Source organism: Tinamus guttatus, unplaced genomic scaffold (assembly GCF_059628265.1).
Source record: "Tinamus guttatus ecotype Peru unplaced genomic scaffold, ASM5962826v1 Tinamus_guttatus_pri_ptg000045l, whole genome shotgun sequence".
NCBI classification, from domain to species: Eukaryota; Metazoa; Chordata; class Aves; order Tinamiformes; family Tinamidae; genus Tinamus; species Tinamus guttatus.
The window spans coordinates 1729391-1754554 of NW_028288579.1; the positions used below are offsets into that span (position 1 = coordinate 1729391).

Here is a 25164-nt window from a genome sequence, read left to right on the forward strand (position 1 = left end):
TTTCTATTTTGAGGTAGTATCCTCCTGCAGTTCAGTGTAACAGCTCTATAAAATGTGAGGATGAGCTCCCACAAGCCCCGGGACGGGTCCGTTCAGCGCGTGGTGCAGGAATCGTGTCTGGGAGGAAGGTGTGCGGGGCGGGATGGCCCTGGCTCCGCCGGCCCCGCGCAGCCCTGCCGAGATGGGAAGTTAATGTCAGAATTTTATTGTGCTTAAGACCCCATCAAACTACATTTTGAGATGGGGGAATAGTCTTGGCTGCTGTGGAGATGAGTCCAGGATCACTTGAAAAAGCTCCCTAATTTATCTAAAGAGAATAGCTGGCAATTTGCTTAAGCTTGCCCAGAAAATGCTGGGTTTATTATTATATACAGCTTATTATATATACAGTTTTTCAATATACTTTCTCCATGCTGTAGGCTTCCTGCTTAAATTATTTTGCTGATTAACAAGGACTCTCATTTCTGCTGGAGAGACTTTTCTGAGCTGGCATCTTCTTCCTAAAGCAGGAATGTAAAATTAGGTTTGGAAACATCTGTTAATGCCAAATTTTAAAGTATCTCACTTTTGTCTTGATATTTTTACCCTCGTTATTTGGCGTGCTCGTGGCTGTAAAGCTCATCAGACATATGGCTGAGTGGGTGACTGGGGCTCCCTTATAGATCGGCTAATAGCGGGGATTGCCGCTGTATTTATTACTGTAATATTTCATTTGTGCCTAATGACATCTACTCGCAGCAGTACTTTGAGCAGATAACTCTCAATGCATCATGCTGATACCCTTCATACATCAAGTCATTTAGAAAGCAATTTAGAATTTACAGCCGTGCGTTGTAGCTATAAGTGATTGATCACAACTTGTATAGCCTTTAACAACGGCGCGTTTTGCTCAGTCCTGGGAACTGAAGGCAAACCCGATTCGCGGGAATCGCCCTCGTTTCTTTGTGATAAACCCTCCACTTTTGAGGGGTGTTTGGGGGTTGTTTGGAGGCTGCAGGGCTGCCCCAGAGCTGGGATTTGGGGTGATTTCCCACCAGGCTCCAAGGAGCGTTCGGCTCCGGCAGTCCCAGAGCGGGAAGCTCGCAGCAGTGCTCCGTGTACCCCAGATCGAGATCACACTGTCAAAACAGGAAAGTACCACGATAATTTTCTCTTCAATTTTAGCTGTCAGCCTGATGATGCCTCTGCTGCTGAGCGTGGCACACGCAGCTCTGCTGCTCGCGCTGTTGTCGCACAAAGCAGAGCAGCAAATTCCCCCGGCAGCCTCCGCACACGGGGCTGGTCCCGCTTGCTCGCGAGGGGCAGAACGAGGAGCAGGCGCCTTCCTAGCAGCTGCATGAAGCAATGAACAACTACCACACTTTGCAAAAGCAACGTGGGAAAAGTTCCTTTGCATCCCTAGGCCTTAAAAATGTCATACTGTTCTGTGGCCCTTCTCAGGCATTTTGCATCTGTTTATCTCAACTAAGTAGCTTTTCACTCTAAATCATACAGTTATATATTATTTTGTGAAGTTAAGAAAAAAATAAATCTTTAGGGATGTGTACCAATGCTCTAAAACTGGATTTGAAACTGAAACTTGAGCATTAATCTTTAAATTTGGAAGTAGCTGCTCCTGAGAGGGAGGTTCAGCTCACCCATTTACTGGTAGGTGACAGTTCCATGAGACTTGGGACAGTGCTGAAATTTTTGAATTAGTGACTCAAAATATTATAGAGACGGGTAACCCACCACCCATTTTTTTTTCTTTTAGGGAAAAATTAAAGTTAAAATTATTTTTCCTTTTACAATTTACTCCTGCAAACATAAATCAGGCTATTGTCTTAGAGTGGAAAGTTTGGAAGCAAAGATACAATTTGGGACTGAAATGTTTCTCAGCTGCAAGTAATACTAATAGTAATTGCTACTCAATGATCTTTGCATCAGGAGAAACAAACCATCCAAATGATAATTGTAGGATTCATTGGGATTTACACAGATTTACAAACTAGACTCACAAGTGGGCAGCATGCTCTGAGCCAGAGCTTTGGCAGCAAAGCTGGACCCAAATCAGTGGAACGAGGCCTGTTTTGTGCTATTTCCCAAAGAATGAAGATTTGCCACTGGAAAGCTAAAATACCTGTTTCTCTCCTGTCTCTCGAATATCTCTCCTGTGCCATTATGTTCCTTTCAAGAGAAGAAAACTAAACTTATGCCATGCTATTTTTTTTCTCTTTTCTTGCAGTTTGCTGCTTTGTGGTTCATAAGAGATGCCATGAATTTGTTACCTTCTCGTGTCCTGGGGCTGACAAGGGACCTGACACTGATGTGAGTACTTGGCCATGGGATACCTTGCTTTTATGAACAGTTTTATGTTGTTAACCCAAACTGTAAAAATGCACTGAAAACAATGTCAATAGGTACTTTATGATAGATATTCGTAGTGCTAGCAGTGTTTAAGTGTTCTGAATATGGAAGATTTGTGCACTTTAAAGAGCTGTTTGTTAGGAAGAGGAACTGCCGTGAGCAAGATCACCGTAAGCACCCGGGATGCGCGTCCAGCAGCAAGTTGTGTTTATTATTGTTTCCTTTATGCCAACCATACCTGATATTCCCCATGGCCAAGACGAGCCGGGGTCTCTCTGCTCGTGTCCTGAGCTGTTGTTGCACTCCCTTGTCTCCGGGGCTGACTTTGGAGCTGCCCTTAGCCCGGGCCTCTCTGCACACAAGGGTTTATAGCCTGTTAGATCGCGGCTCAGAGGTGAGCTGGCTGCCTTATCTGAGAAAGGAGTTTGAAACTTGAGTTTTATTGATGCTTGAGCTAACATGTGAGCCAGGATACACCCACTGCTCTTAAATACACATAGCACTTTTTGGTCAATAACAGGTATTTACTTTTGAGACATCTGCCTTCATGGTAAGGCAGATGTACAAGAATTTTATGCCACCTTGTTGAAATAATAAACTCATGTTGTTTACTCATGGAAAATGACATTTATTTGGGATTTATAAATTCTGCTTTACAGTGAAGTAATTTACCATCTGCTTATGGGAACAATACATTCCAAGTGTCCTTTGTCTCGACCGCCTCTTTTGTTCCTTTTGACGTGTTTGGGCTCTAGATTGTAGCTATTATCTCCTCTGATGAAATCCACCAGTAGACATTTCTTACTGGGCTTTCATAAGCTTTTTGTGAATTATTTTTAACATGCCAGACATGAGATCCGTGAACAATATATGGCCAAAGTGTTGAGAGTCTTGGAAAATTTGAGATGTTTAAAAAATTTCCTTATTTTTAAGTTTTAAGAATAGGGAAATGTCTAAGAAGTGCAAAATATTTTAAAAGCGGTTTATTTTTTTAAACTGAAAGGCATTTCAAACCATCAAAACTTAGGTACATGAGGCAAATGTTTAGATAAAACTCAGATGGAGGGGGTGACTCTCCCACCTCCTCTCCCTGCTCTCTCCCTACCCCTGGTTTCTAAGAGCAAGTGGCTTCAGCTGCTGTTTTTGGTTGGGGTCCAGGTGGGTAGATGCTGGTTTGGGCAAAGACTCAGCATGGGGATATAATAAGACCTAGAATAAGTCTCCTTAATTTATTGTACTCCAAAATGCAGGGGGTATCATAGAATCATAGAATGCATATAAGAGCAGTGAACAGTGATTTGCTTTGGTCAGTCCTAAAAGCCGAGTAGAATAAACAATTGAATCTAGCTTTATATTAATGCTCAGTTATGGCAATATGTTAATAAAAACTGCTGTCGACTGAGAATTTTAGTGGTGACACTTGTGGCGAGCTTGTCTCTATAGTGAATGTATTTGAGAATTCTACATTCTTTAGAGGTTTTTTTTTGCTTTTCCTGAAGCGCATAAATGGGAGCACGCGTTTGCATGCGAGACCATTTATTTTTATGGAGAATCTCTTTATTTTTATCAAATCTGTTATGTAGTCTTTTTTTATAGTCTTTAATATTGCCAACTGCGTTCTTGTTTTTTTGTTTGGTTTTGTTTTGGCCTCGGTGATGAAATAAATCAGCCTAATGCCTTATTTTAGTACTTGGGTTACCAAATGATCGTTTTCAGTATTTAGACAGAAATGATAGCTCAGAAATGCTTTGAGGATTAAAAGCAATGCAGAAAATAAATATGTTTTATTAAAATTGCGCTACATTAGCAGGTGCTGTTAAACAAAGAGGATTTTTGAACGTTTGTCTGACTTCAGTGGCTCCCCTTTTATAATCTGGTATCCTGTCATTATCCCAGCTAGTATAAGCTTAGTTCAAAAATGCAGTGTGCTGCAAAGGTTCTCATAATGTGTAGGAGATTTTTAAATATGAAAAATAAAAAGGACTTTCATAAACAACTGGCAGGTTATGCAAGCACACAATTAATTTACATACTCAAATTATTCAAATTCTCCAGGGGCTCTGCATGGTGCAGACTTTGTTATTTGTGAGGGGAGTCATGTTGCCGTTAACAGAATGAAAATTCCCAGGGCGTTGTTATATAGATTTTGCAGGTTTGTTGTCTGTGCATCTGTCTCTTTCTAAACAAGCACCCCCCAAAAAATTTCTCTCTTTCTATCTATCTATCTATATTTAAGAGCATCATCTTTGTATTCTGTTCAGGTGAGAAAATTCCCAACTTTTTGCATTGAGACATTTCTTGATAATGTGTATTTTCTCAAGAAACACATTTATTAGGAGAGACAGCAGTGTTCATATTAGAAGCTACTCTGAGCTGGTAGCAGTGTAATTAATGAGGAGCTGGGATGTCAGAATCAAAACCAGGAAAGGTCTGCTAGAGAACTGCTTCAAATCCCACATTTTTGCTAGCTGCGTGCCTGCGTCCTTGCCTTCTAGGCAGTATTATTCAGCCTTCAAAAAAAAAAGGAAAAATTATCATTTATATTGCATTGTACTTTTAATATAAATTAGATCCTCACAGCTAATTTATGGGAATATTTATCAGTTAAAATAGATTTTCCTAATAAGGACTCTTGGTTAGGAAGCCACTCGGAGGGAAGAGCTTTGCTTTTAGCAACATTATTCTGCAAGCTGAGCGCGTGTACAGGACTGAAGAGTGAGATCCGAGTGTATTTTAAAACGGTGCCTCGTTGCGAGAGAGAATAGGAGAACTTTGAAATAAATTCTGTGCAAAGAGATTTCCTGAATCACGTACGTAGGTGACCTTCAAAGCTCTTTGCAAAAAAGAGCTCTTTTGCTCTTTGCAAAAAAAAAAAAAAGCCAAGTCCTTAACGTCACCCACTGGGCTCTGCCAAGCCCTGTGATCCGCGTCCCGCCGAAACCAGGGCCCCGGTGGGACGGGGCGGGTTTGGTCCCCGCGGGAAGGAAGGCTCCTCTTCTCGGCGTCGGGAGGCAGCGCTGGCGCCGCCTGCTCACACTTTCCATCCGGCGGTTTCAGAGGTGGGAAGAGAATTTCCTCAAATATTCCAGTGCTGGGCGCCAAGTGGGAAGGAACCAGTTTGTGAAGGAATGCAGAGGTCCCAGGGGACAGCGAAGGGCCTGAGCTTGGTGACTTGGAGCTGGCGGCCCCAGACGTGGTGTAAATCCCGGGCAGGATCCTCCTCCCTGAGTCACTGCTTTTCCTGGGAAACAGCCCCGGTAAACGGGAGTAAATGAGTGCAGCCAGGCTCTCGGTGTGGGTTTTTTTCTGTTCAGTTCCCGGTAATACCAAAATCTTTCTATTTTTCCCCTTTTTGCTGTAGGAGCCTGGCTCCAGAATGCCCCTGTGTCTCCAGGTTTTGCAGTGGAATGAGACATTCCTTTACTGGGGTTGGGGGAAAAAAAAAATAGCCCTTATGAAAAGCAATGGTAGCACGGAGCAGAGTATGAAGACTTAGTGTAGAACTAGCTAAGAAAGGGACTTTCATCAGAAAGCTTTGCAGTAGGTTTGCCAAGGATAGTGAAATGCCACGGCAGGGCACATCCCATTTGCTTTAGCCCTTTGGTTCTGTGTGCACTGAGATGCCCCAGGCCTCGCCCCTTGCCATGATGAGCACCGAGGGTCGGTGACAAACCTGTGAGCAAGAATTTTTATTCTTGCTAATCTGGATTCAAACTCATCTTAGAAATAATTTCTTTTTAATTAAAATAAAAATCTCATTGCTTTATCACTAAAAATTATCCAAAAGAAAAACTTACTTATCCAACTCGTTTTTTTTCAAGCTCTTGCCAAGGCTCCGGTGCAGAGGCAGGCTGCGCAGTGCGGGTCCGCGGGAGCCATGGGGCTCCCCAGGGGAGACCCCTCGGCAGGGAGGATCCGAGGGGCGCTCCGTGCCGCGGGATCCTGCCAGGAAGCGCCGCTTCCCCTGGACTCTGTCGTCTGCGGCGATTACAGCTGCTCTCTGCTCCCTGAACTAAAGCACAGGCTGCCTTGGAGCAATTAAACAGCCTCTAAGCTAGCGAGAATGATCCTCAAGAAAAAACAGAATTAAGTTACAAGGCAGCAAGCTCCGAACTCTTAGAGCGGCCTGTAATCCCCACCAAAGCAATCCGAGAAATGAGGAAGACAACGAACTTTATTACAGCCTGTCCATCTACCGAAACAGGAAACAAACTGATATCCCCCCTTCCCACCCTCCTAATAGGAAGGAGGTGATGGGGAAGGCAAAGGCAGTGACTCCAAGTCACGTTTTCTTAGGTCTCCTGTTATAACCCTTTAGTCTTTCCATTTATCATTAAATCATTCTTTGTCACTGTTTGAGCTTTGAAAGTTCATAGCTTTGAGAGCCTTTTATTTAGAAAGCAGATTTTTTTTTTCTCAACCCTGGAGAATTAAAATGCAGACAAATGGCATCAAGGAAAAATTAAAGTTACATTCTAGGCTTTTGCAGTGACACACAGCATAACACAGGTGATACTTCTAAGAATTAATAGTTGAAGGCAACAGTGTATTAGTGTTAGAAGAGAGAGGAAATTTCTATAAATACTGAATTAAAAATATCAGTGATTTTCATAAGCATTATCCTATGAGAATAATCATTAGATAGTGATATTCTAGAACAAGAGCCGTCATCAAAGTTATTTGTAGTGGTAAGACGAAATCTTGTTGATAAGGTTGCAATTTTAATGGCAATGACTACAGCTGATTAAGCAATCTGCTGGATGCTAAATTCAGAATCAAAACTTTTTCTGATTCCCAAAATTAAAGTTGACATTTTCCCAAGAGCCTTCATTTTCCTCCTGCAATTGTTAGAGTATATTTAGTTGCAGTTTTAGTTGAATTTAATTATTTCACAGTCCTCTTGCACTTTCCTTGACAAAAATTAGTTGTGCCAGCATTTAAAAAGTATGGAAATGCAATACACGATGTTAAGGTTTAAGGGGGAAAGAAGGGGAAACACTTAATAATCTGTTTTTTATGCAAGCTGTAAAATGTCCTGCAGGTATTTCTGTGAGGTCCCATGCCCACAATGATGAATTGAGGAGTCTGGTTATGGCATATTGAACTCACTGGCTCGAAGGAACATACCCAGTTACAGACCGCAGAGCAAATCTTGCAAAATGCCAAACAGCTTTAGCACTGCCTGTTTTTCCGGTTCTTCCACCAAAATTAGATAAAACCTTAATTTGGAATAAAGTGAGTCGGCTAATTCTGAAATGCACTGTAGATCCCACATGCTGCAAATAATTCTGGCGTGTGTCACCAGGGAGCATCTCCTCTCTGGGTGTCATTGATAGTCAAGCAATTCGGGCACGAAGGCTGAGTCAAGTTGCCATGGCCTCTGTTGCTTGATATAAATCACCTAATGCCTGGTAGCACCTGTGAGGTTGGGGTTAAAAGAACGACTTGCTCTTTGTAGGAGACAGCGAGTTGTTTTATCCAGGTGCTTTGACCCTGGGCTGGAGGGAAGGAAGAGGGAGAGGGAAGGGGAGCAGGCAGCGAAAGGGATGTAGCCCTCGACGCACCAATGCGTATAGGCTAAAAGCAAATGCTGAATTCTGCTCATAAGAACTTAATAGATATCAGAGGGTTTTTTCCTTCTCCTTTTCTTTTCGTGCGCGTGAGAAGGGGACCTGCTGAATGACACAGGCTGCCTGAAAGAAATCTGTGTGCCAGGAAAGCTGCTGGAATCGCTCACAAAGCCACCTTCGGGCCCGTTCCCATGGCAACAGGAGCATCCGACCAGCAAAGAATGGACCCGAAAGGAGATAAAGGCCGCTGTAAAAGTAGTTATAAAAAGCATATGCATAGCTCTGACGACTTCAAGCATTTCAGATGTTTTTTTTTTCCTAAAAAAGGAAAAAAAAAAAAAAAGGGAAGAAAATAAAAAAGAAACTAGTTTTACAGAACCTGGTTATTATGGTACAGTTGGTATTGGGAGACTGGCAGAATAATAGGAGATGACCAACTTTGTTGACATTAAGAGTTTGTAAAAGCAAATAGAAGTCTCAATCCTGAGCTTAGTAAGAGAAATCCAATTTTTAAAGTTTTTTTTTCAGAACTGCTGTTAAATACGACAACTTGAAAAATAGCAGGTGCTATTGCATAGAGTTCTTGAGATGAACAGCAATGTCTAAATCATTATTGTTTCACTGAGTAGAGACTTCAATGAATGTGAATGATTCCTTTTACTATGTTATTTGTCTGAACAGTGGTTTGTAAAGATTCATACGTACCTGTCCAAAAAACAGGCTAAAATCCAACTTTCCTGCAGTGCAGGAGTTGGGGTCAGACAGGCCTAAAAACATGAGATCTGCAGTATGTGGGCATTACATACGTGTGTGTATATGCCTGCGTGTAATTTTTTACAAAGTGGATTATTTGTTTCCTTGTCACAGGTGTTCTAGAATCACTTGAAATCTAGGCTTATCGCAAATTAGTATTGTCTTCCTGAGAAAAAGAACTAATTTAGTTAATGATACCTTGAACCCTTGAATTCTAGCATGGAACAGGAAGGGGGCCTGGCCATCTCTTCTTATAAATAGCTTTATGAAATCCTTCCTTAGTTCAAATCCACCTTGATTTTTTCAAGGTCTATTTTAGTACGTACAGACTGACCTACTTAAGAATAAATGAGTCGTGTTGTATTGTTAAATCTGGAAGTCTAAAATTCTATTCCTCAACCTGCATTAACTGTATAGGGTGTAAATCTTGTTTCTTAACATATTCAAAATCTTTTCACTTCACATAATTAAAACAAATCAGAATGTTAAGTAGGAGAAACTTAAATTTATAGAGTAGCCCTCACAGTGTAATTCATTTTGTCTTGCTGATGTTGTTCTACTAAGGGAAAATGATTTCTTCATCTTGCAATTTAATGAAATCAGTGTGACATCAGGTTTCATTTTCACTAGTTCTTCAGAATGATGGAATAGTTCTACACATATGAAGACTATTTACTGTAAAAGAGAAAAAAGGATTTGATCAGCAAAGAAAAGGTGTAAATTTGTGATAGGAAAGATCTGAATTTGGAAAGGAATTAGGGGTGCAAATGCAGCTGGCAGCCCTGGCTCTGTACCGGTAAGCAGACGGTGACTCTGCGTTGGGTTGGGTTGGGTTGGGTTGGGTTGCATTTGGTTGTGTTGGCATCTTCGGGCCGTGCCAGCAGATCTCTGCAGGTCCCCAACCCACCCAACAGGACACAAGACGTTTTCATGGAGTCAGGGCCAAAGCACAGAAAACAGGAGGAGAATGAGAAACAGAGCAGCTTTTAAAGCAGCCGTGGAACTCACAGGGGGTAGGTAAAAGCTCTCCGAGTTGTGTTCAGCATCTGTCACTCATATAGTCGTGTGCCAAGAGCGCGATTGCCCATGGAGGAAAGCGGGAAGGGCCGTGCAATCAGCGCGCTTTGTTCCTGCCCCTGCACGGGGGCTGGCAGGAAAACACATGGGGAACTCCAGCCCAAACTGCACATATAAGCACATATTTAATGGGCTTAATTTAGAAACATGCCACATAGAGCTAAAATGGAGCAGAGAGAGACTTTATTTGTTGTAAGGACGTAAAAAGAGAGGGGTAGAAAATGTTCAGTTCAGGCATGCCAACCCACCTGCGCACAAGCTCAGGTGAAAGCTTTTCCCAGTCCTTGGGATTTGGCCATGCTAAAACCTTCAGGGCAGCTGAGGAGATGGTCCTGTGCCAGCAGGTACACCCGGACTGCTCGGGCATGACATGCTGTATACCTAAATTAAGTCACTTTAATACCATGATAGCCCAAAAATGGCTTCTGCAAAAAATGTGTATTTTCAAATAATTCTGCAGTGAATGGTTGATAAGTATTGCTTTAATTCTTTTCTCATTATCTGTTGTTGCACTAGGTTTTATTTTTTAATCTATCTGCTCCTGTCACCGTGCAGTCTAGTTATGTTCATTATGGCTTGTTTTGCCAGTGCTTTTGGGATATACTCCAAGATTTGGGGTTATTAGTCACTGCACTAAAAGATCAATGTATTTTAATCAATACAGGCTTCCAAAAATTAAACAGTTCCTGAGGTTGTGGCACAAAAACATCTCATTTTAAAATATGGTTTGCTTATAGAGTTGCATACTTGATTGTACGTAAGTAGTGTTTTTCCCATGTATGATAATACATTTCTAATTCATGTATACTTTAAAAGCATTACAGTCACACTTTTATCTGTATGAAAAGCCTTAGTCCTGCAGGTACTAAGGCTCAGGTAATGTGGCTCAGAATGCCAATTTTGAAGGAATCCCTTTGAAAATTTTCAAGAGAAGCTTACATGTATGTGAAAGCTGCTGTGAACTGGACAGACTAACAGTTAAGTTTTATAAAATGTATTGAATGCAAAATCCTGCTCAGGTAATCTCCATGATAAAGGCAAATTTAGAGAAAAAAAAAGTCTTAGAAACAGTGGGTTTCTAGGCATTTCTAACATTAGTACAAAATTTGCATCTAAGTCAGTGGGAGTCTATTCAGCGTCTAATGAAGTGTTCTCGAGCTACAAAGTTGGTATTGAAACTGCTTCCTGTACACAAAATAAAGACTAGGTAAGATTACAACTATAATGAAAACAAGAAATGCATAGAGTGTTCTCTATAAATAACAGAAAGCTTTGGAAAGTGTTGATTATATAGAAGTGTTTAATGCATCTTCTGTGAAGCCCCAGGCAGGAGCCGCTGCGGCTCTCTCGGCGCTGCTGTTCTAGTGGGCTCTGCTATTGCAGCAACTGTGGAAGGTGCTGCCTAAAAATATTGTGAGTTTTTGTAGCTTGGATAGTAGGAAATGGAGTATGAAGTGATGCCATAAATATAAAACAAGATGTAAATTGAGGCAGGATTAGGAGAATCTAGTTTTAATTGAATTTCTCTGACATTCCCATCGTAGTGCAGTCATCTAAGTATCTTTTTTTAAAGAATGTGCTGATGATATTTTAACCTAATAGATAGTATCTTAAAAGTGAAGTCTGTCAATAGAGTGGAAATTAATAGGCAGTAATCAGAACACAAAGAAAAAATGAATACTTTGCTAATGATATTTCAAAATTAAATTTCCTTAATGGGTGGGTAGGATAATCTGTTTGATTGTAATATAGTGGTACAGTACTGTGTCTTCTGATGTTATATCTATGTGATAAAAGAATCAGGCTTAGTTTAGTGATAAATACGTTTCTACCAAAGCCTCCTCCTGATCCTGCTCTGATTTTCCAGGATTCCTAGACCTCATCTCCTTGTGAACACGGAGGGAGTTCCGTGTTTCCCATGCAGAAAGGGACACTGCAGTGAAGTCCCCAGTTTTGCACAGCACGGCTTTGGCTTTGTGTGTTTTTGAGTGGTTTGCCCTTGCCTGACATTCCATATGTTGAGATGCTCTTCACATACAGCCAGCTACCCTGGCGCATGTACCTTGTGTGTCTGGTTTCATTGCAGTGAGTTGGACATCTTGACTTCCTTAATGCTCTTCAAAGCGCATTATTAGTCCATGCAGGCCCTCGAGGATAAATTGTCATGTCTTGAGAAGAGACTTTCTGTCTCCTCGAAAAAATGATGGAAAAAAATGCCAGTCTACATACCTCAAATACAGTAAAAACATTGAGTTACCCACCTTGAAGTTATTCACTGCGTTAGCTATCTTATCTTCTCTGATATTTGACTGACCATTTTTCCATGAAAAAAAAATTAAAAGAACTTCTATATTTAGAGCCAATTTGAAAAGCACAGTGGAGAAGAGCACTTTGTTCAGCTGAGGCATGAAAGATACGGCACTTAAACCCGAGAATTTGCAAAACCAAATAACCAGCGAAGCTCTGTGCAAATTGGAAGTGAAATCCAATGTGAGTACAACTATGAGAAATGTTAGGACACGGGGGACAACAACATGCAGGGTGGCACCTGGGCCCTCTGCTTATCAGGGTCTTCGTGCCCAGTTCAGAGGCCCCTTCCAGTGTGGGGTTCCGCACGCCCACGTCTCTGCAGATCTAATAAAACGCTCTAGCAAGGTCTGTGTTTCCAGAAGATCCATCTTCCTTGACTACCAAGCAGAGGTTGACACACATCATTATTCTCCTTCAATTTGCCTTTTTCCTCAGCTTTTATTCTTCTAGGCTTGAGGAGCCACGTGAGCAATCAAGGCTGCTTCTCCGGCTGGGAAAAGGCCAGTGGCTGTTGCTCTGCAAACAATAAACAGCGGTGCTATTAATACAGCTAAAAATAATCCTAATATTTTACTTAACTGGCAGCTAAACAGATGCAGCGCTTTATGTAGGATGACTTGACAAATGTTCCATACTTAATACTTCAGATGAAATGAATGAAAAATCTGCTTTTAGTGTTTGTGCATCCTGTACAATCTTCCTAATGAGGATTAATAGCATTGACTTATTCTAGTATATCTGTACTTTAGGTAGCACCTTAAATTTTAGCCCTGTTTCAGAGATTTCTTAGAGATTTACCTTGTTTTGTTCAGTAGATGGCAAAAGGTAAGATGGTTAAAGCGTAAGGACTGTTGATAGGTTTTGTTATGTCCTGTGCCTGTTGACACTGGCAGTCTTGTGGAGTAGTTATTTTCTTGTCTATATTAAACTGACATTTAATTCTGCTACTGCTACTATTCTTAAAGCAATTTGCCTAAGCGGGCATTAATGGTGTGTTCATTAATGTCAATTCAATGTTTGCTTGCTGTCTTTGATCAATCCTACTACAGAGTGCGCTAAGAAGGATGACTTCTTGGAAGAGCATCCTGAAGGCCAAGGAGCCTTCAGCCGCGTGGTTGGAGCTAGCGTGTGGCCGGGCTCTGCAGTGCTGGGTCTGCAGAGCAGTGCTGCACCATTTCCTTCAAAACATACTTAATAACCTCTTGAAAGCAAGCGAATTACTTGGCAGAAAAGAGAAATATTTATTTGCTCGTGATACAGAGCAGCAGGGAAGATGAATGATAATTTCTGCTGGCTGCTTGGGTGACTCAGGGAAGGCTGATGGAGGCTCTGGTAAATACTTTGAATTGAGGTTGGAGATGTAGCTACAAAATTCATCATCCTGCAGCGGATGGCAAATGTAATTTATTTGTCAATATGTAGAATGAAAACTTACTAAAGCTAGGTGCTCCTGGGAGTAAATTGAATTTGAATTCATTAAGCACCTAGAAACAATCATCAAGTCAGTAATGAAACCGTAGCGAAAGCAACGGCAGCTTTTAATACCAGCGTGGCCTTGGTGGAGCTGGCGGCCTGTGTCTCCTCGCGGCCTGCAGCCTTTGATTGCTCCGCCTGCTTCTCCTCCTGATTTTCCCACTGATAATAAACCTGGATGTGGAATTCTGTGCTGCGGGTTCCCCGTGCTCTGTATCCACCCGTCGTGTCGGTGCGCAGCCTTGCAGAAAGGCTCACCACGGTCATCGGGTCTGTGAGACAAGGGCCTGGTGACACTGATGTGTCACAAATCAGTCACTCAAGGGGGGCACGTGCCAGCAGCTCCCCTCGCCTCTGCAAAACACTGCGAAAATCAACGATGTTTGCTCCTGAGCCTCAGGAAATGCTGGTGGGGATGGAGTTGTCATTTTTTCTTTTCAGAGGAGAGGAGTTGAGGATGGAGAGAACAGATTTTCTTATCAAGAGAAAGCAGAATCTTTTCCCGCCGCTGATGAGAGTCCCATTTGCATTAATTATTATAGTGTGATATTTTGGGCATTTATTTCAAGGCCATAAAGCTTTAAAAAATGGTGAATATTTAAAAGGAGTGTTCAAAGATGTTCTGAGTTCTCAAGGGTCAGATTGATAACTTCGAGCTAAAATATTGCAAAATAAGAAAGTTATATTCCAGCGCGTTTGGGTGTTTTTTTTTTTCCTGCTTAAAATAACCCAGCTGTGAATTGGAAGTATGTGGAACTAAGTGTTCTTTGTTCAGAGTTTAAAAATAATTCAAAACCCTGGAGATTTGGAAGCAGATGTCTCAGCTTGGGGATGCACGAGGCCCAGACAACCGCGATCTCTCATTGTCAGCGGGCGGATTTCAGATTCATGTCGCACCCGTCTTATTCATTGGGGAAAGATCCTTTTTTCTACTGGTTAAAGCTTTGTTTGGAGGGACCTGTTTTTTTCTCTTGTTTTGTTTTGTTTTTTCCCTGCTCTGTGTGTTTGGACAAGCCACTGCTCCAGGCTCCTTCAGCCTTCCCAAACGCAGAACAGGGACCCCAACTTTTGTGCCTTAAAGGAGCATCAGCATCTCCAAACCTTCCAGAAGTGGGGAAACCGCCTCAATACCAGCTCTGCCTGCTCCCGTGTCCAGCAATTCAGCCCCTGCCACACAGGAGCGTAAAGCAGAGAGCTCAGAGGGCTGCTCATGTCTTGGCTGCACTCAATCACAGGGTGACATCTCCAGTTTTCTCGTTTTAATTTTACTGTCTCTTCTTTTTCTGTTTCTTTGTCAGTTTCTTTCTGTAACAATTACCGTACATGCAGCATCTTGATACTGATACGAACCTCTTGGAATAGTTACATTTTTTTAGTAGGTATTGCTGTTCTAACCTTTAGTTTCAGATATAGATTACCATTTTCTTGGTTAGACAGCTCATTCTGAGTTGTCTGGTTCGTGATGCTGTGGGCATGATAGTTGAACCTGCACTGTCTGAACACAAATACGTGTTTTATCAGGGAGCATTGTGGAAAGCTTTAGGGTGAAGATTTAATGTGAAAGGTTCCTTTTTCTTCAACTCTAGAACTCTCAGTTTCCCCTGACTTTCTCTCTCTGGTGGCTGCCGACCTTTGGAATCATTGGAGCCTCATTCAGTTTAGCTGTTGAGTAGCGAGGCCTGAGTCTAAGTAACTGCAATATTTGTGTAGGTTTTGTGGTTAATTTCTGCAGTATTTTGGGGTATGCTCTCATCCTCTTTAAACCAATGAATCTTGGAGTTTAGATTTTTGAAGATCTCTGACCTCAGGAAAGTGAAGTTTCAGGTAATTTTTTTAGCTTGCTAGATTGTCACAGGCTCTGATCCTGTCCCTGTTCTCCCAGATCATTGTGTTCCCAATTCTTCTTCATCCAAGCAGAAGCGGTAGTTATATCCTTTCCTAGCTATCTGTCTGTCTATAAAATATAGCCTTGCTCCGTGTCCTGTTAAGATGATTTTTTGTGATATTAGTGGCACAAAACCAAAGAGAGAAAGAGTTATTAGATTTATTTAAAAAAAGAAAAGGAAAAAGAAAAAAAGTAAATCATGGAAAAAAGTATGAAAGAGTATGTTATATTTTCAGGGTTTTTATTCTAGTCTGTATCAGAGTTAAAAAAGTCTTTTCCATGTTCGTATCATTGAAGCAGGTTTTGTATCAAATAAATCCATTGGAGCCATAGGAAAGAAGTCTCTTAACACATTTCTCAGCTTTAGTTGAAGTTCCAGAATTCCCGGCATTCCAGAATTCCCGAATTTCTGGCAGCCTTTTAGCTGATGAGGATTTTCGTCGTTTTGCCCTGCTCTGGGCGACCTAAGGGTGCGCTGGGCAACCAGGGTTCAGTTCCATGTGTTGCAACCCCACACACTAGTTGTGGCCAGTGGGCTGTGTGCAAGGTATGGGAGTAAATGGGAATAAATCACCAGGTATTGCTGGTGTTTCCCAGATAAAAGCTAACAGTTCTTTCTAATTTGTCTTAGAAACTTCATATTCTTTGCAACTTGTCTGTCTTGCAATATGTCCAAACAAGGATGTTACAAATGTCTGAAAACTTCTTGGAATCAGAGCCCCGAAGAGGGGCTCTTCCTTGCGTGCGCATTTGCAGAAACAGCTTGTTTTTGGGGTGGTTTAGAGGCCATGATGCATCCACCTTCCCGGATGCGTGGAACATCATTGCATCACATCACAATTTGTAGATTCCAGTGATCATTAATGTAATGATTTGCCTCTGACGGCTGAAGGGAGATTTACCCTCTTGCCGCCGAGTCGCACGCGATTCGTTTCCCTGCCGTCGGGCTGCCGGGTGATCTACGGCCAGACAGCTGCGGCCGTGGCCACAGAGCGGGTGTCACGTTGCAGGGGCACCTGTTGGGGCTGTGACCGCTCCGGGGGAGGCAGCGGCTTCTCCTCCCCTGCAAGGGGCCGTTCCCCAGCGCGGAGCTGTGACAGGAACTGCCCGGACCGAGCGCAGGCCGCGCGCAGGCCCGGCCTGGAAACAGCGGGTCCCCCCAGCGTGCGGCCTGGGATGTTAAAAAAAATAATAAAAGAAAAAAAAAAAAAAGCTCTTTATATACCAGGAATTTATTTTTTAATTTATTTCCATAACTGCACCATGAATTAGTTTGCAGCGAGTTGGACTCAGCTTGCAGGAGGCAAGTGAGGGTCGGGCAGCCCCAGCACCGAGTTGTTCTGCCCCTTCCCGCACACAGAGGTCGTGTGTAAATCCAAAATTCTTCACTTCTTTTTGCTAGAAAGCAAATAATCTGCCCAGGGAAGTGCAATGTAAGAGAGACATTCTTCCCAAACGTGAAATTCTCCACATAAACTACGATGAGCATTTACCTTCCGATCTGCAGCAGCCTCTTGCTAATTGCTTTGTATTGTTCTTGAATAATTTATATCATGTGCACTGTAGCAGGGTTATCTGAAAACATTTCTTTTCTTTGAATCATTCATTTAGAAGAAGTTTATTAATGCCTCCCTGTTTTTGTCCCGTTTAATGGTGAGGAGAAGCTTTCCAGGCCAAAGTGACATTTCTTAAGGACTTCTGGTGACACAGTGTAATTTCTGGCTGGCTGGTATGTAAATATTTACTTTACCTTTAAGTGTTTCTACATCCTGCAATTGAGATTATTGTTATGATTACTTCCCAAATTTTCATATTTAATCTACTACTAAGAAAGAAAAACCTCATTTAATTTCTGCTAGGTTTTTCCTGAGAGGCTATGGGTGTCTACCCTGCTGCTGCAATGGAGTAGCTCCCTGCAGAATATCTTATATCTTAGTGAAATAAATAATGCCCATGTGTTCCTACGGGCTCACCACATAACTGGTGAAACAACAAAAACTGGTAAAACAAGCAAAACTAGTTTTCCAAGATTTTTTCTCTTTCCTTGCTCCTCGCTTCAGTCTTCAATGCATGTGTAATGTCAGGATCTCTTTTCAGTGGATTTAATATTGTGCAATTCCATTTGTACCTGGGATTAATTTGAGTAATTGCTTTTGATGCAGCCTTACAAAGGCTTAACTAAGGGCACTAGGAAAAAAAACCTGTTGATTTACGTATGAGCTATAACGGTAACTAATGTAATGTGCCTTTATTCCTTGTTCTGCAAAATTTCATGTATTTGGGTTACTTTTCTGAAGAAGGGTTATTTAGGCATATGGAAGAACATCTGTTCTGGCATGAAAAAACCACTGTTTCAGTGCTTATACAGTATAAAACACCATCAGAGGACTCTGGGCATCCACGATGGTATGATGCTGGCTGTGATTTCTTGCAAGCAGTATTTCCCTGCAGAGGTGGTAGCTGGTTATTCCATAGGGTTTTGTCTCTGGAGAATGAAATTTGTGCCATGTTGCAAAGGGTTTGCGGGCGCTGACCTGTTGCTCTGGAAAAGACAGAGCTCAGGCAGGGAGCGAGAGCGAGACAGGATCGTTTAATTATGCATATTTCACCATCATTTCTGCCCTTTTTTGTGATTAGCTAATGTATAAAATATCAGGCAAATATGAATTATTCAGTGAGGAACTTGAAAGACAATTTCCTTGGCTATTTCAAAGTCCTTTCTACCTCTAAAACCCAATTAGCTTAGAAACATGAACGCCCCCCCGCCCCAAAACATTTTGTGACTTGTTGAAAAATTGTATGGCCAAGCCATTTTGTCTGAAACTCTGAGTTTTGAACTGAAAACTTTTCAGCCCTTCCCGAAATGGCCGTTTCAGTTTCCTGCACTGTCAGCAGAGTTTTGTCCATCGGCCGGAGCGAGCCGGCCCTTCCTTCCCCAAAGACCCGGGAGCCGCCGGGGAAGGGCGAGTTGGTGCTTTGGGTGTTTGTGGCTTAGGGGCTGTGACGGGACGTGGGCAGGAGGAGCAAACACTGAAATGAGACTCCTCGGCAGCCTGTGTATTGTGTTTGTCCCGGGGAAATGTGTTTAAAACATGCTGAAAAATGCATCCGTGCTTAACCCGATGGAAAGGCGGGCAGCTCTCGCACATGCAGCGCCACGGAGCAGATCGGCTTCTTTGTACATCTCCTCTTCCGTGCTCAGGACAAATCCTGCTGCGGTACTTGCTTCCCACAAACAAATTGGTACTGAAGGTGGCTTTGGCTTTGGATCCTGAGCCATATGTTTGATGTATATGGATATAAAGCCTTCCTGTTTGGTAACGGTACAGTCAGACATGAGGATGTGTCTGTTTGGAAGCGCCGAACTTCGCAGATGCCCCGATGGGAGGTGGCAAGAGGAGGTACTTGGTAAACAAGCGCGTGAGACTTTAATGCAAACCCATCTGGTGCTCCCTGCCAGCCGTGTTCACCGTTCGGAAGGGGCAGATAGTGCTCTGCAATGCAAGGAGAGGTGGGGAATGCAGAGCAGGTGCCTCTCAGTGCCTCACACTCATGGATGGGCTTGGAGGCTGACGCAGTGGCGGAGAGAGCCGCGTTCGTGAGCGCTGCTCTTAGCCTTGCTGCACTGAAGACTTCTGACAAATCAACTCGTGTTTACAAATCTGTGACTTCATAGCTGTTAAGACCCTAAATGAAAACGTATCTAACCAGATTAGACAGGAGCAACTGAGGGCAGGATTGGTTTTAAAAATAGAATGGATTTTTGTCATGTTTTTTGTTGTCAACAGTCAGAAGGTTTCGTGGTCACAAAGATGCTTTCCTGAATCTTAATATGCTAAAAATAATTTCAAGTAAGGGATGTGATGGCTTCTGAAGGAGGGTTTGGTAGCATCCCTGTTCCTGCCTATGCTGATCCTGATTATTCCATGGGTCGAGTGCGTTCCTGGCCGGAGCCGCAGCCATGGACCCGCCAGCGCTGCGCTCCGGATCACCGCGGAGCAGAGACCCCAGGGATTTCGGATCGCTTCGTTTCCAGCCTTCGTCGCATCTCAGCTTCTCATAACACGAATGAGATCCAGCTGAGGATGGTGGGGAATACTTTTTACTTTAATTATATATTTTCCAGCATCATCAAGTTGGCTAGTAATGAAATTTAAAAAAAAAAAAATGAGAACTTATTGTCTAAAGTGTATTAAGCAATCTAAAATAGTTGAAGTGCCTCCTCATGTCCCACAGGCAAATGACTGTGGCAGCGTAACTGTTGATATTAAATCCTCCATCATGTTAATGATGCACTACTCCTCCTTGGAGAAAAATTTAAGAAAAGAAACAAAAGAGAAATAATTTGGCATATTGTAGTGAGCAGCAACTAGCAGTGCCCTTTACATCATGGGAAATCATTCTTGGGTCACTGCATCCGTGTCATCAGAGTCCAGATTCCTGGCAGCCCTGGACCTTCTTAAAACCTCTGCTTAAAACCTCTCTAAAACAAAAAGGAAACTAGCTTCCTTGGGCAGAATATTTCAACTAAGTTTTAAATTCAGTTTCTTTATGTTGTGTTGTGTCATCCCAATGGATTGTTAAATTCTTGCTCCATCCGTTTCCAGTCAGGAATCCGTTTCCACCAGAGCCCTGTGTTTATGCACTTTCTGTAATTATGCTGCAGTTTCTTCATTAAAAAAGAATGAGCAAAAAATAGCCAGTAAACACTGAGTCCCTTCCGAATTTAACTGTCTTTGTAGTAACTAGGAGATTATAGATCCCCAGGAGGACAGTCATGCCGATCTTCTCCCTCCATTTGCCAACTCAACCAGCCCTGTTCTGTAGGGAGGAACACCAACACAGGGCAGCAATCAGAATCAGTTGATTCGATGACCACCTGTTTCTTTTAGTTAAAAATACTAATTTCATGGGCTTTCCAGGAGGGGATTCGGAACTTCTCAGGAGCGTTTGGAGCTGTGGTCAAGCTCCTCTCTGCTGCACAAGTGCAGAGATGGGGCTGGTTACGTATTGATGATTGTTAGTGTGAACTGAAGATGGATTTTCTGTGTTCGTGCAGCAGCACCGGTGCTTGGCACCTGGCTTTGGAGGTGCCCAAGCCCCAGCTCAGGATGGGAATCAACGTCTCAGGAAGCAGCTTTGGGGGTCCAGGTTGACCACAGGCAGCAGTGGGTCAGCTCAGCAGCTTCCCAGCTTGGGAGATCCGGGTCTGTGGGAGAGAGTCCAGTGAAGGGCCACGGGGACGGTCCATGTCCCGAGCTGCCCCCAGCCTCAGCCCCGCTGCGGTCCCGCTCCTGGGGCAGTGACAGCCTCATTGCTTTGGGCGCTTTAAGCTTCTCTTTTTCTGTCCTTTCCTGAAAGCATGAAAATAGCCTGTCCACGCTGCAGCTCTTAGAGGGGAAATAACAAATCAGCTTGAAACGTTTTTGTTTGTTTTGCAATTGAAAGTGATGGCCGGGTCTGTATGCTGGGGATTTCCTGCTGTCACTCAGTCCCTTCCGAGAGTCTCGGGTCCTCGTTGCTGTCCCCGCGTGTTCCCCTGGCAGGAAGGAGCAAAACTGCTTCCAGTGAGCACTGAGCTGTGAGAGCAGAGTTCCTCGTGGCCCGTCCCTTGCATCGGAGAGGGACCGCGGTTGATGGGATCAAACAGGGAGGAGTTGGTGTTTCTATCGCAGCAGGGCATGTTTAAGGGTTGCATGTTGATACGGAGGGAAAATGGACCAGTCTTTCAGGGCAGTTCTGGTTTAAGGGGAACACTTATCTCTTATCTCTTACAATTTGTTGTATGTATTTTTGCACTTCGCCTATATATTGTCTCCTTTTCTGTTTTCATTGGAATTTCAACCAGTTGGCATCTCCATTTGTGATTCTGAGATTTTCAGGAATGCAGAAATAATTTTTTCTTTCATCTAAGTTAGTAGCTTGGGATCTTTTAAACTTACTTTTCCTTCAGACATTTCTTTAAGAGTTGAGGATGAAGACCAGTCCTGTGGTCATGTCAGGGATGGTTTCTTGATCTGCAAAATATAATTTGCACCGTCACTCTTAAGTATTTTTACCCTTGCATTTGTGCATATTCTGCTTCTCAGCACAAAAATAACAGCTCAGCTGAAGAGAAGAATGTTCACCAAGCACAGGCAACTTTAAAAGTGTTTTAAATCTTGAATCCAGCCTCAAGTCTAATTACTGTGTGTGTGTTGGTGTTAATGACTGAAAACAGTCATTTTTTTCCCCACCTTGATAACTAGTGCAGAACAGGAACCGGCACTGGCAGATCTGCTCGCAGCAGAGCAAACTGCCTGCCAAAATCCTGCGAGCTGCGGATGTGTCGCCCAGAGGACGCTGAATTCCAGGCGCCAGGGAGCAGTTTTGAGCCTTGAGCTCAGAGACGGGATATTCCCAACTTGGATTTATGGCTGCTGTCCAGGCAGGTACGATGAAAGAACCTGGACAAATAAGCACCTAATGCAGCTTTGTATCTAAAGTGTCCACTGGTGCAGAGCTTTCCTGAGGTGTTCTATGTGGGTTTTATCCTTAAAGCAATGGATGATTTAGTGACTTCAGAATTGCAGTAGCTCCAGTGTTGCTATCAGTGGGAATAAATGTCTAATCAAAGGGAGCCTTTAGGAGGAGTTCAGAAATGAAATGCTAGATGATCTCTAGGTGACTAGATGATCTCTAGAGGTCCCTTCCAACCGTAATGACTCTGTGACACTCCTGGGCTGTTTTGCAGCTGGATGCTTTGGTGCAGGATAATGCGCACAGATGCTGCTGTCGGGCAGAGCAAACGTGTTCGTTTTTGCAAAGCAAGGGGAAAAATCAGGAACGGGGCAGTGGAGCTCCGGAGGGGCAAAATGCCGTTTGAGGCAGGCGCGTGGGTTGAGCAGTCTGTGCTTGGGGCTCGCACTCGTCTGCTTCCCTCTGCTGGGCTGCGAGCGCCAGCCCTCCTCTTCCTCAGCCGCGGAGCCGCGCCGTGGCCGCAGCCGCTCCAATGCCTTTGGATTTACAGGATTCTGCTCTAATTCCAGCTTCTTCCTGCAGCTCTGCCCGGCGCGAGCCCGTTCACAGCGCAGGTCTGCAGGTCGGACAGCCCGGTGGCACCGCAGCACGACGGGCTCAGATCCCAGATGAACCAAAAGGGTTTTCAATTTTCAGAGCTGTGTGTGCGAAGCTCGTTGCTCTTTGAGGGTGTCCTGCTCCCTGTGGTGCCCTTAGAGGCTCTGAAATTCTGGTCTTTTATGTTACAGGTCAGGGCACAGAGTGATTTCAAAGGTCTTTCAAAGGCAAATACTTAAGTATCTATGAAAATTGACTGCTCAGAGCTTCCCTTCCAATTTAGTTATGCCCTGTCCCATCCAGCTGCGCTCATAAAAATACGGAATTGCCTTAATAGAAAAGAAGCCACTTCCCAGCCCAAAAATAACCTAGCTGGTGATGCCGTGGACGGCTCATCCCGCTGCCCATGCGTGGTGCCAGCGCTTCCCGCTCCGCCGTTCGGATGGAGGCTGGAAGCAGCAGTGGGTTTTTCCTGCAGACTTTCCCAAAGAAATGGTGCCAGACTGGGTGCAAAGTCCAGCTCTCCCGCTCCGGGAGCGCCCGCGTTTCCCTGCATCCAAAGCAGAGAGCGGAGGAGACCTGACAGCAGTTTGTGTCTCCACATAAGAGCAGTTGCTACGGAGGTTTGCTTTGTTTTTTGCCTTTGATCAGTGTTTTTAACAACTTGCCAGATAACAACATCTGGGTGTAAGCTACAGTAGTGCCTACGATAATATCTGCAATCTAGTATCCACAATATAATAATTATTACTATAATTAAAGTGTAAGCTGTGGGTTCAAGGGAGTTCTCACTGCATGAGAAGCCCACAGGAAGTATTGCAGTAACACGGTTTCATCATCTATGGAAGATGCATAGAGATTTCTTAGCTTGCTTTATATATTGTCAGACTTGCTTGCAAATAATAATTATTTGATGTTTTACAGTCTTAAAAGCATTTTCTTGACATATCCAGTATTTTTTAACTATATTTTTGGGTATCCACTGCCTTTGGGTAAGATCTTTTAGAAAAGATATTTTGTTAACACTTTCTTTGAATATATTTCAGCAATTAGGGCTCTTTCTTTTAACATCCTTGGGCTGCTGGGGCTTTAAGGTGCATCCTGCTGGTCCTTTCAATTCCTCTTAAGCAAGCCAGCCTGGTAATTAGAATACCACTAAATGTCATGTCCTCCTTTATGAACAGTATTGAATGATTCGCCTAAAGGTGTCGGGGAGCAGAGCAGTCCCAGCAGACTCACCCGGGGCGCAGGACACGCGCTGGGGACACGGGGACAAGTTGGGCTCTTCCCTCGCGCCCCTTCTGCCACCCGAGGGCCCCTAGACCTGGGCGTCTCCTTCCCGTGGTTGGGAAGAGTGATCCAGTGTCACCCGTTCAACCCCAAGATACACTGTCCTCGTGCAGGGGAAGCCACCCCATCGCTCACCTGCCTTGAGGATATTGATTGCTGAAATCCTGGGGTCCTGCCTGCCTGGTGGGAGCCACGAGAACAGGCAGCTGCTGTTTGCTGTGTCCTGCAACCTGGTTTCAGAGCGTTCCCCCCGTCCTCCAAATTTCTCCTGCTGATGGAATTTTAGTCTTTTTGTTAGCTTTGAAGTGATTCTGAGGTTCTTACATTTTACTTCTGATGAAGAAATTAAAAATAAGACAAATAGATTTCCCATATGCAGAGTTTCAGCTTCAGCAGGAGGTTTGATACTCTTTTTCTTTCTTCCCTTACTTTTTTATGCTCTGCCAGCCAGAAGTACCTTCATGTGTGCCTTTAACCTAACAAATAATAATAGTAAGAACTTGCTGTTCTTGAAATGATCCAGTTCACATTGAATTGTGCATTTTGAACATAATACAATGGGCATTTCTACTCGTTGATGGAAAAGTTATTTGTTATACAAAGTTAATGATGAGTCAGATGATTTATGTTGACCCCTGCAGGACCAGCTTCAACGTCTGATCCTGCTTGATCTGTTTATCTGTGGGGCTCTTTCCTTGCACTGGTCTATGAAAAAGCTTTTGCAGTTGCTCTATAGTCACACACAGTTAAGCACAGGAGGCCTTTGCTCACGTAGTGCTGCTTTGTAGGAAGCGAGGAGTCGTCATCCTTAAATGCCACAACATTTTTTACTTAATTACTATGTATAGTCCATTGATTGGAGCGGAATTATTTGGTCATGTTTGTTATATAATTTCAGTATAATATACAGGTTCAATGGATTCTATTAGACATTCACTGTAATAATTTCCTATAGTTCTTTCTCCTCTATATCATTACTTCATAGTCATAAACACCACTTACGTCAGCTGTTAAACGCAACTTTGGAAGTCTGTTTATTCAGTGTCATTCTTAGAAGCTGTGGGGTTTTGTCCTTCTTAGCAACAGATGTGCTTAGGAAAATAATGTTTAAGAATATGTATTCCTAAGGCAGCAAGCTGCCTGACATCTTCCAAACAAAAATAAATTAATGAACAGTTAGCTTTGGAAATATATTTTAAGTTGCTCGGAGGGCACAGGCAGACCCTCCCCAGCAGATCAGCCTTGAGGGACGCACCGTTCCCATGACCCCGCTCCAGAGGCGCCGCTGGCTGCATCCCTAAGGAACACCGAAGCAGATGTTCCCCGGAGCAGCCCTTCTCCAAGGTCTTCACCAGCATCTTGGGCAACACGTTAGTCATGTAGCTTGTCTGTGCAGTGAGAGCT

The 25164-nt window shown here is 43.3% G+C and overlaps 1 protein-coding gene across 1 annotated transcript in view; it reads left to right on the forward strand.

Annotated features, from left to right (window-relative positions):
* The window catches only part of PRKCA (protein kinase C alpha), a 104770-nt gene that overhangs the window by 43291 nt on the left and 36315 nt on the right, over positions 1–25164 (forward strand). The window contains exon 3 of the mRNA XM_088537722.1: positions 2225–2307. Within this exon, the coding sequence (XP_088393848.1) occupies positions 2225–2307 (83 nt within the window). The remainder of the gene's footprint in view (positions 1–2224; positions 2308–25164) is intronic.